The 11,898-nt window shown below is 30.6% G+C and overlaps 4 protein-coding genes across 4 annotated transcripts; 1 reads left to right on the top strand and 3 right to left on the bottom strand.

Moving 5' to 3' along the window:
* Positions 1-1,427: 1,427 nt before the first annotated feature.
* LOC108564930 (WD repeat-containing protein on Y chromosome-like) lies at positions 1,428-4,197 on the bottom strand. The gene is made up of 12 exons (XM_017924130.1): positions 4,181-4,197; positions 3,989-4,116; positions 3,756-3,931; positions 3,383-3,706; positions 3,254-3,296; positions 3,119-3,147; positions 2,869-3,057; positions 2,518-2,709; positions 2,141-2,283; positions 1,900-2,082; positions 1,724-1,847; positions 1,428-1,670 (listed from the first exon to the last, which is right to left on the bottom strand). Exons 1-12 carry the CDS (start codon positions 4,195-4,197, stop codon positions 1,428-1,430), a joined length of 1,791 nt encoding a protein of 596 aa, XP_017779619.1.
* Positions 4,198-4,685: 488 nt separating this feature from the next.
* Positions 4,686-5,227, bottom strand: LOC108564983. The gene is made up of 2 exons (XM_017924207.1): positions 5,118-5,227; positions 4,686-5,062 (listed from the first exon to the last, which is right to left on the bottom strand). The coding sequence occupies exons 1-2, from the start codon at positions 5,133-5,135 to the stop codon at positions 4,772-4,774; spliced, it is 309 nt and encodes a 102-aa protein (XP_017779696.1). The 5' UTR covers positions 5,136-5,227; the 3' UTR covers positions 4,686-4,771.
* Positions 5,228-5,677: 450 nt separating this feature from the next.
* Positions 5,678-7,620, top strand: LOC108564984. The gene is made up of 3 exons (XM_017924208.1): positions 5,678-5,950; positions 6,016-6,089; positions 7,431-7,620. Exons 1-3 carry the CDS (start codon positions 5,927-5,929, stop codon positions 7,546-7,548), a joined length of 216 nt encoding a protein of 71 aa, XP_017779697.1. The 5' UTR covers positions 5,678-5,926; the 3' UTR covers positions 7,549-7,620.
* A 1,721-nt stretch (positions 7,621-9,341) lies between these two features.
* On the bottom strand, positions 9,342-11,202 carry LOC108564928 (collagen type IV alpha-3-binding protein; the record flags this gene model as incomplete). Its single annotated transcript, XM_017924129.1, has 5 exons — positions 9,342-9,557; positions 10,227-10,359; positions 10,428-10,630; positions 10,705-10,936; positions 11,032-11,202. Coding segments are annotated over 5 exons (867 nt in total), but the record flags the coding sequence as incomplete, so codon positions are not given.
* Positions 11,203-11,898: the final 696 nt, after the last annotated feature.

The following is an 11,898-nucleotide window of genomic DNA, read 5'->3' as shown; positions in this document are numbered from 1 at the left end:
AATAAGAGTGTATGCCAAATAGACATTTTAAACAATTGAATTGATGTTTAAAAATCATCGGAAATAATAATAATAACATTTACTGTACCAAATCATAACACATACTCAAAAAAATAACAGAATAAAACAAGAAAATTAAAAAAAAAGAACAAATTGATTTGCTACAAAGGTCTATTGACCATAGGTCTTTCTGCCCGGAATTAATAATAATGGGATAAAGTTACTCTTGCAATAAATATGACAATTATTTCAAAATTGAAAAACTCTTATTATTATAATATATACTCATATTATTATTATTATTAATAATAATAATGTCCTATCTATCGGACAATAAACGCCCTAGGGCCCAGGTAGGACCCCGGCAAAGAAGAGCAACTGGCACGAAAGTGCCAAGACACAAATAAACCATAATAATAAACTTATAATATATAAATATATTTACATATGTTATTTTAAATAAAACAAAATTGATTTAATATTTTAAATTACTTTTAGTCGATGTTTTATTATTTGGTACTGGAATCAGTAATCAGTAATCTTTTATAATAATTTTAACATGTAAATTTTGATTTTTGTATCTATATATTTAATGTCTTGCAGAATATTTCCCATTTAACAATATACAACTAAATTTCAGTTAGTTATTTATAATATACAATAATTAATATTGTTTAAAAATAAAGTTCTTACAGAATGAAGTATTTTTGCATTATTATTAATAATTTTTTACAAAATATATATTTGACTACTTATTTTACTTTTTTTGATATTATGCTATTAAATGTTAGATCAGATGTACATGTACTAAATTCTTGGAAGGAAATAACACGAATGTCATATGTTGAGTAAAACACACGAGCGGTCTTAAATAAATATTTCTGTTTTGTCGACTTGCAGAAGGATAATAATACTAAAACTAAATGTAAATTGCTTGGAAACCATAAAACAAATAACCATAGGACAATAAAAAGTTGCGGCTACCGGGCTTAGTAACATGCGGCCATAAATACACAAACAAGAAAGAAGATGAAAACGGAGCCTTTTAATGTCCCTTTTTTTAAATTTTGATTTACCTTGTATTATTTTCATATTTAAGGGAATATTTCGAGGTGCGTTGGTGGAGACAATGAGCTTATTTTTAGAATAAATCAGCTTAAAAATAAAGATATTAAGCCACACGCGGCTTCGAAAGTATATTGTATTTAGTTTTGGTCTCTATATGAGTTTTTTTCAAAGAATATATTAAAATATTGACATACTAACAACCGCAATGATTATATATTAAGAATTATACTAGTGTCTTGCTTAGTAAATTCAATAAACTACTCAAAGTTTTATATAATCTTATAGAACAATATGAACGTACGATTATACGATCTATTATGTAAAGAACTTAAGAATTTGTGAACTTAAGATTAAGAAATTTATAGATCATCAAATTCAATAATACTGCTTCTAGATGATCTTGGAGATTTAGAAGACGAAGATTGTTCTGATAGTATAACCGATCTCGTCGCAGCATCCACAAGTAATCTTTGAGTCCTATCAAATAAATTCTTAGTCCTCTTGTTGACATCTACTGGGAGCGATGAACTTAATTCCAATTCTTTTATATCGTACAAATCTAAGGCGAGGTGTGGAGCACATTTCTCAACAGCCCATCTCATCTAAAACATCACGCATAAACCTTTAACATGACTAACATCAAATAAAATAATACCTGCATTTTCTTATCCTCCAATTTAGATATTTTATAATTAATTTGACTTTTTCCATCTCCTAAAACATCTTTGTCTAAAATGAATTTTAACTTTGACAAATCATCAATTTCATCTACTGTAGACCTAAATAAATAATTTAATAAGTAAACAAGAAACAATTATTGAAATTACTTACTCATGCTCGTTTTCTACATTGAATATTTTCCAATTCTTGGGTATCAAAACGCTGTTCAATAGCGGCGGTGGTGATAGAATGCGAGAGTCAAAGTCTCTTTCTCTTCCGTCCATATACAGCAATTTCATTTTCCTAATAGAATTGCAACAGGTTACTAAAAGGAAATCTCTTTCCCATTTGCCGCTAAAAAGTAATTAATAGATTGTATGCGTGTTAATGTATTTTTACCAGTTCCACTCACTAGTTTATATCTTGTCTCTTGGGGCCAGGGAAGATGCAGCGGGAACCCCACTCGATTGATCTACCTTCGATCTCGAAACAGGGAAAGTTCAAATGAATACTTTGAACGCACTTTTGCTCTATTAAATCCCACACCTTTAAAACCTTAAACAAATGATTCATATAGGAGAAATTCAACTAAAGAATTGAAGATTTTTTTTTGTGAAAGGATTCTTAACGTGTTTACTTTGACTCGACAAAGGATCGGGTGTTATTGACAAGGACTATTGAAGCGAGCACGATCTTCGTGTAAAAGCTTCTTATTCAGGTGCAAAATAGGACGTGCGATTTACTAGGGATGATCGCATCCTTTTCAAATGTTCTTAAGTTATTCTTTACCCCGTCCCTGGAGCAGCTTATGAATATTTTAAGCGACTCCAGCAGAACGATATCGATGATCCCTGATTTATGGTTTCGTAAAACCGCTGTTGCTTTCGAAGGAACTAACCAATTCCATATTCGAATGGTTCCATCATCGCTTCCAGTAATTAAACTTTTCAATCCATCACTTATAGCGAAACATTGAACACCCTAAAATCAAATGCAGTTTTGTTAATTACTACTACAATATTTTCAATAGAAACTATTGATATTATGAAATTTTATTGATATTGATATATTTTCAATAGAAACTATTGATATTATTGTAATATTAAAATATAAAGTTGATATCTTGAATTTTTCACTTACCCTACGCATTTTGAAAACGTAGTTACTAGACTTATATTCAGTATCTTTTATAATCACGGATTTGGTAGGATCTTTACTTGTTGAGATAAACGTGCGACTGTTATGGAAACATTCCAATCCATTCACCGATTCCACATGAGGTCTTCCCAAATTTTTTATTATAACAAATTCTTTCTGATGCGGCAATTCCTATAATATATATCATTTCATAAAAATGCAGAGAGATTGAATTAAAGAAAGAAAAGGTTACGTTTGAAAGAGAATAACAGCAATTGTTTACTTACTTGATAAAAGTAAATTGATAATTTATCGTTGTGTTTTCTTTTAAACAAATTATCTTTGGTTTTTTGGAACTGAAATATTGAGATTTGTCCATATTCGTTGCCCAGGTACAATTTACATCTTTCATCGAAATTATATGACATACTCTAAAAAATTACAATAATTTAATTAAAATGATGATTAAATCACAAAAATCAAGTAATTTTAATAATTTTATAAAAGTGTTATCAACCTGAATAGAATCTGGGAATCCAAGTATCAACCAAATTGGTACATGCTGCAGTCCGGAAGCGTCGTATACCGTCAGGCTTCTGCAGCTGGCGGATACAAGAAACATTTGAATTTCGCTGATGAACATCGCATCAGCTACCCAACGATTCCTCCTGCGTTTATCAGCTTCATTTCTATGCATGTCCTCCCTGGCCATCAGCGCATGATACGAAGTTAAAAAGTCCAAGTTTCCATCGTACAAACCGACGCTACCGTACTTCGATATAATCGCATAGCAAAAATACAATGACGTTTCTATAAGAACAATCTTAGTAATCGGATCCCTCTAGAAATATTTAAAGTAAAATTAGTTAAAATGCTTCAATTCAATAGACCTTTAAATGCGGCGGAGTGATGATGTCAGTTTCAAGAAGCTCCAGGACGTGATCATCTTTGGGTTTGTAGATCTCCAACACAAAATCTAAAAAGTCGGACCAGGTAATAGATCCGACATTTTGCATATCAATTTGGGCAAAAACGTTTAAAGCAATGCTCTCCACGCTAACATCATCTGCAAAATTTCTTTTTTTTATTATTATTGGAACATCAAAAAGAATTTAATTCTTACCGAAAAGAAACGCGAAAGACGTGGTGAAAGTTTCTTTCCCTACGCAACCGTCTTTCTCATTTTTGAACGTTTCCTTCAGCTGCTGCAGTTTTACTTCATTTAATTGTTGAAGTATTTCTACAGTCTCTCTGTTTGTGTATATTTTAATAAATTTTAAATTGTTTTATTGTTCTTGTTATACTATTTACTTACTCATTCATTTGTAACATGTTGTATCTTACAGATTTAGTTTAACTATCGATCAAACTTTTAGGTGTATCCAACGTTTAGTTGGTTTGGTGTATTGTTGAATTTTACTAATTATAAGTGAACATTAAGATATAATTGTACTAAAGTGAATAAACTGATATTTATATGTAAATTTATTGTTGTAAATAATAAATAATAAATATTTTTTTTTAGTTTTATTCATTTAAGAATTGAAGTAATTTTGCAGTGTTTCTGTAGGAAGATTTGTATTTGTTAATTAATAATTATCAAAGTGTTATTATAGCTGGAAATATTGATCAATATTTTGGTGTTTCCAACGTTTTAATTAGGTTTTTTTCTAAAAATATGTGTTATTTGTGTGACTTTGTTGTAAATACCACCAATGGTAGCAGTATGTTTTTTTTTATGTGATTCGTTCCAGAAATGCGGTTTCATTCAAGGAAACAAGATCTTTTTCTTGGGAATAGAAACGCACGCTACGAATTCGTGAAACTATTTTTAATAAAACATTCTTAAAGCTCTCCAAAACTACGTCCGTTAACAATAGAAAATAAATAACAATCGACGATGGGTTTAACGCCTCTTTAATCCGCCCAAGAGATGGACGTCTCTGGCCCTTTGTTGCGCCAATCGTTCCCGATCGTATCCATCTATGCCAAGACCCAGCCTTTCAATGGCCTTTTCGCCGTGAAACCCGTTGATGGCCTGGTACTGCCTGGATCTTCGCACGCCGACCTCCGGATCGAAGGGCCAACTGACCTCTTTGTGGAGGACCGGCAATCCGAACACGTTAACTTGCAGCAAATCCCTGACCACGTTCACAGCACCGAAAGAACTCGACACCAAGCACAAGAACAAAATAACCTGAAAGATGCAAGGCTGTATTGTTGTTAACAATCATATAATGGGTAGATCTTACCTCGAGAATTCGTGCCATTTTTACCAGGACGTGTATGTGACTAGAACCACGGCAATACAACTACTATTTTCACTCACGAATTGCATAAAGTGAAAGTGTTACTTAAAGGAGTGAGGGAACTACGATTATCTAATGAATATTGAATTAATAATTTACATTTACTGTATTATTCCAAGCAATAAATTAATTCGTATTTGAATGAATTATTAATAATTATCCAGTGTTTACCATTAAAAAATGTAATTATTCTTTTTCTTTACTTCCTACCCGAGAACATTACTTAATTAGTTAGTTCCTAAATGTTATTATTATTACAACTTTCTATAATTAACAAACGTAAAGTAATAAAACCACATTGAAATAAAGTCAACTGGAAGCACAGCAATTAAACGCTGTTGATGATTTGATTGGATCATTTGCGTAAGAACCGTTTAATTGGAATTAATTCGATGACATCAATGTGGAAATCATATTTCAAAAATAATTACTCAATTACTCCAATATGTCCCACATACGAAACAAAGTATGTATTATATCTTTAAGGAAGTAGAAAATGGCAATGTCAAAATCGATTTGTAAGTTAGAGCATCCAAATGGAATGTCAACATTGAAGTGGGAATGTCCCCTTGCAAAGTTTTCGGGCCCCATGGAAGTGGAAGTACTTTCTCTTTTAAGTATTAGGTAAGTTTCACCTTCGAAGTTCATTCCGTCGACTGCGGCTGTAACAAAACGAGAGTGAAAGTGAGAACGACTGTTCGATCGAACGTGAATTCTATACTATTATTATCAGTAATACTCGAATCGACACGATGGTTAAGTTTTCCGTCTTCCTGGTAAGCAAAAATACTTCATTAACTTATATTATTTTTGTTTAATTAAATTTCAAATTGTTCTTTAGGTGCTTTTCGCAATTCTCTCCATTGTTGCTGCCACTCTGACGCCGAGAGCTCCGAATTTCCAATATTTCGAAAGGTTTGTCTTGATTTATGTCTTCATTTAAATGCAATACACGCAAAGAGCAAATAAAAATTCGTAATACTTTATACATTCGTAATGTTCGGCCTTGCATTTTCATAACACTACATTTTACAAAATTTGTTAACAATAATTTGTTTATGAAAACAGTAAACATATAGTCTCAATGTGAGCAACGCTATTAATTAGTATTTTTGTTATTTTTCGAAAATAAATATTATTATAATAATAGTAACTTTTTTTAATAAATTTAATAATATATAAATATTAATATATTTTGGAATTAAGATTTTTTTTAAATAAAATTAAAAATTGTGTCAAGGATTATGATGAATCTCTAATATCAAAATTGCTAAATATGTAACAATGCATGTAAGAAATGCAACAAAATTAGAAAACATGTAATTTAGTAATAATAATTACAGTAAAACATGTTATTGTGAGGTCCTTATTATTATGAGATTTTATTTTTGTGCGATTTTTTTATGCGGTATGTGAATTCCAAACAATTCCAACGGTGTTGGCACCATTGTAATGTTTTCAATCAGTGTGCATGTGTACAGCCTTCTCAAACGATTCTGTTAGTCGATTTTGAACCAATTATAACAAGATGATGCGCGTTTTAGATTAACACGAGTAGCAGTGAATTTTTCCAAATGTACAATAAGAAATTCAAAGTTTTTAAAATGTTTCCACTTTCTCACATATTTCGTAAATCTTTGACGTATTTTCTAAGTACAATTTTTTTTAAGTTTATCTAATGTAACAAAGTTATTTGTTATATGTAATAATATATGAAAATTTTGATATATTTATGTTAATTAATTAACTAATTTACAAATGTAATTTTCATTCATTTAAACAAACATATTTTGTTTTGTGGAAATCATAATACTCATTGATTTTGCATGTTACGAAATAAGAAGTTTTGTTGGAAAATTTAAAGTATAAAAATAAGCTGAAGAAAAACTCATTTTGTACAGAAAAATTCTTAGCAAAGTTAAAATATAATTTCTGTAAAAAAAATAACAACATAACGTAATAATTTATCTGAAGAAATCTTAAGCTAATAAGATATATATTTACTGGATATGTTTGTTGAGAGTGAAGTTGGGAATTTCTGTTTTGGACTTTGGTTTCTTTCTAGAGAGCGGTTTTACAACAATTGCTGTACTGGAGTGGGAAATGATTAAATTATTAGAACGTGTAAATAAAACTAACATTCAGACAATTGAATTCATTTTTATAAATGTATATATTAAATTAATTAATTAAACAAATATTTTTAATTGTTATTAGTTTTTTTTTTGTAAATTATAATTTATATTTTTGTTGTAGGCCCAAATACAGATACCCGTACTATGACCAAAATGGTGTTGGACGTTTGCTGTACGGCTACGGAGATGACAAATTGTACCAATACAAATCGTTCTCTCCATTGGAAGGAATCCATTGATGATACATACTAATTTAGAGGCACATCCTTACAGGACTGAGCCTGGATTATGCTCCAACCAGTTTTAGATGTTTCAATTAGATTTTTTTTTAGATATATGTAATTTATAATTTATTTTTTTATATTAAAGATGTGTTTTATTTAATTATTATTTTATTTATTACCATAAAAACTGAAAATGCGATTTCATAGCTTGGTCCCCCATGCAAACTAAGTGATTGCGTATTTTAAATAAGAAGGAAAATTCAAAATGTTTGCCAAGCTGTTTTAATTTTTTGAATAATATGTATACATACATTACTTCTCTGCAATCTCACGTGTTATGACGATCTTGATATGGGTCTTATCTGGACGCTTACGTTGCGCATTTTTCAGTGAAAAATCACCAGAACGAAATTTGGCAAACCAATTTTGACACTGCCTTTCTTTCAAGGATTAATTTCCATATACGGCACATAAGTTCTTGTGTGCTTGCGTGCTTTTCGGAAATGCAATACAATACAATAAAAAATGTCTGAATGGACTAAAAATTTAAATAAATCTTACCTTAATTATTGTCTCCATAAAAACAAAAATAACAAAATTTAAAAGGATATTATTGACTTGAGATTATTTTTTAGGTGTAATATAACTTTATTAATTTCTCTTTTCATAATAATGAAAAAATATATAAGAAATGACAAAATAGCATATTTGTTTATTATAATATACTTTGATTTCCATATATATCATATATATATATTTTTTTAGAAAAACATTTATAAAATTCTAATATAAACTACACAGATTTCAATAATTGTTTGTTTCAAATTGAACGAGCAAACAAAATCAAAAAATCTCCTTCGAAACACCAATAAACAAAGGATTAAAAAAAAACGTTTAAAATCGTGTCAAAAAACCATCACACTCAATCAACATCAGACCAAAAAGCACCACAAATTCGTTTCATTCCCAATCATTTTTTTCTCTTACAAAAGAACAAACAAATCTCCACATATTTCTTTGTTATAATCGATAAACATCCACAAAAGCATAGGATTTACTCTTCTCAAAACATCACTTTCCATTTAGCTAGCATCACAGTATTATCAATAAATGTAAGTATAGAAACATCAACTAGTTGTAAACATTAAAAGCATTTCCGATTGAATCCTTTCGATTTCGCATTCGATTTGTAGGCGAGAATTATTTAATAAAACCTAATTCACTAGTTTCGTTTCGCTTTTTTTTCTCTTATTGTTGTTTGTTGCTTTCTTTGGCGCTTCGTTTCTTGGTACTATAGTTCCACTTGGGATACAAAAAAACACGCAATGCGTTATTATATAACATTCAATATATATTCCTCGTCGCTTTTGCTGTAGCCATTCAAGCTCTATTCGAAATATAAATATATAATCTAACAGATTTAGACGAGAGGATCAGCGATTTATATTTACAAATTTCAACCTATATCCTTCTTCATCCGTTCCACCACATTGATTTAACGCTGTAAAGTATTCAAGGATTGAACGAATCATAGAAACAAGAAAGATCTCTAATACCAACATATCCAAGGAAACTATGTCCTCATTCAAGCAGTCTTCTCCGTTATACACAATTTTTTTTTTAAACTTACATCTACAGACATATTCCAAACAGCAGATGATTTACAAAACTAATATAAGGATCATTATTAAAAAAAATAAAGAAATAATAAGTAAAATAATATTTAATAAAGGATAAATAATAATAATATATAAAAATTAAAACATCAACAAGAAAAAAAAAATAAAAATAATTAAAAAAAACACCGCATTTGCAGTTTCCTTTTTCCTTCTTTCTGTTCTGTTTTCTTTTTTTCAATCTTCTTACTTTCCTTTAGAAACACACGGACCAATGGTGCTAGAACATGATTGGCTTATCTTTCGTTTTGTTTGTAACGAAGGCCGTGAAGCGTTTCAGGAATTTCGGATACTCGCGTTTGTAGACGGCCCTCAGCACCGAAGCCGGTGCCCATCCACCAGGATTCACTGAAAAAAAAGAAACAAATTACCAATTATAAAAAGATAAAGAAAGTCAATGCGAAAACAATGAATGCACGTGTAGAGAACTTTATAGTACGTGCGATTAATACTGTGCACATAAATATAACTTATATTCTTTGCAGTGAAGACCTTGAAAAGTAATCGATAATAATGTTCGGAGCGTCTCCTTAGTCGGATCTAGCATGTTGATTAGGTAAACCGGACCAAAACGGAATTCATAAATATAATTATTTGCGTTATTTATTCTTGAAAGAAATTGGAATTGCAATATAGAACTTCAAATTAGCATTAGCAAAAATGTTTTATTTTCGTCTCGTCGTATCAAATATGAATCATACAAGATTTTAAATGCACTCTTAGAAATTAAGTGACTAGGTTTCTTCCTATTCATTCTTTAATGTATAAACAACTTAACTGTAATATTTTATGACGATATGTTTAAAAATACGATTAAAAATTACAATATGCCATTCAAATTTAAAATCATTTTGAAAAACTTAAAAACTATACTGATACTTTATAACTTCCTAATCTTTTTGCCTCATAATCAGACTTATTAGTTTGTAGTTGTATAGACCAATTGCTAAGAGTATTTGACTAATAATTTCTCATTTTGTGTTCTAAACATATTTTTATAAATTATATGTTACTCACCAACTGAACAGTAAGTAATTTTACAAGTAATGTTATCTCTGGATATGGGAGCCCCGTCTTTAGGTGGATCTATCCTAGTCTGACAAAGCAAACATACAGTCAGGAATATCCTCACACATTTACCCGTGTTGGGCTGAAATAAGAAAGAAAAAGGAGTATTAGTTATATATGTTATCCTTGAGGCTAAAGCACGGGACTCACGGGATAACTGGCGAGATCTGTGGAATTATTGACGACAGCCCATATATCCGGACCATCACGGTCCTGATCGTTGGGTAGTCGTCGCATATGTGACCAGAACAGGGTATCTCTTTGGCTGGCAGGCCAAATCCTCTTGTGTGTCTGGAAGAAGAGCAGCGTATCATCCGATATCGTTTCTAAAACCTGCATATTTTCCAAAGTTGCTAAAGAAAAAGAAACCAAACAAAAATACAACGTTAAACCATTTCGATAGTTCTACTTTTGTCGATAATCTTACTTTCCCAGTCGTATCTGTACTCAGGTTTGAAGAAGTAGTGACAAAGCTCGTGCCCGGTAATCCCTTTGACCGTGTGCACGGCTTTGAGAGGATCGACGACCATACCGTCGACTTCTTCCTCCCTCCTGTACATCCTCATTTCACCGTCTTCGGCAAACAGTTGCCATCCGGCGCCGCACTCTCCGACTCCTAAACGGGCCATGGACACCTGCTGCTTTACTAGTGTGTCTATCTGTGGTAGCAAACAAGGCGATATATATATATAATTCATTATTTCTTCTGGGATCGAAAAAGGGAGTTTGTTGTCTCTCTATTGAATTATATTACCTCGGGCCAAAGGCGATGTTGGCCTGCGGGTGATGTAGGTGGCGGCGTATCCGGAATTGCCTTTCCGGCCTTGAGCCTTTCTCGTAGCTCCTGCTCTTCCTCCATTTTATCAAGACCAGACTCGACGGCATCGTAGAACTCGTCGTCTGCTATCACACTGTGCGGACCCTCCTATAAATAACACACAAATCTAAATAAATGTCATAGAAACGAACAGAATCTTATCATTCTTTTGTTCATTGTGCTAGCAGTAACATGGTCACTAAGCATTTATCTTTAATAAAAATGTTTGCAACAAACTCAATATTTGAATACTTGGTACAGACACGAATATATTTTGATTTTTCATTTTTTTCAATACATTCATTGGATGTTCATTTTATATAATAGAACATATTTTTTTCTTTACTACAATTTAATATAAATTACTATTAACTTCCATTAAAAAAATGAAATTAAAAGAAAATCTGAAGATATTTATTTGAATTATAAAACCAGTCAATCTTGCTAATTTATCAAAGAAAAATAAGTATATTTATATTTTTAATAAATATATTAATTATAATTAATTGATTTAAATGTACAATGTTATTTCATGTTATCTGTAAATGATAAATAAAATAATTATTTAAAATAATCAATATCTGTAGACAGACTAAAAAATTAAAGTGGATAATGAAATAAACAAATATATCTTAAACGTATTCTTGATTTAATTAAATCTCTTATAATACATTCTCAGAGTAAGAAACAAAGCAAAAATAAATTTAAGAAAACGATATCAGTGTTTCTTGGAAGCTGCATTAGTAATAATATAGAAATAAGATGAAAATAATCCAATTAAAACGATTTCAAGTAGCACATATT

This window comes from Nicrophorus vespilloides, unplaced genomic scaffold (genome assembly GCF_001412225.1).
Source record: "Nicrophorus vespilloides isolate i.1.1-1 unplaced genomic scaffold, Nicve_v1.0, whole genome shotgun sequence".
Taxonomy (NCBI): domain Eukaryota; kingdom Metazoa; phylum Arthropoda; class Insecta; order Coleoptera; family Silphidae; genus Nicrophorus; species Nicrophorus vespilloides.
Note: the sequence above shows the minus strand (reverse complement) of the source record. Positions and strands in the feature narration are given on the sequence as shown.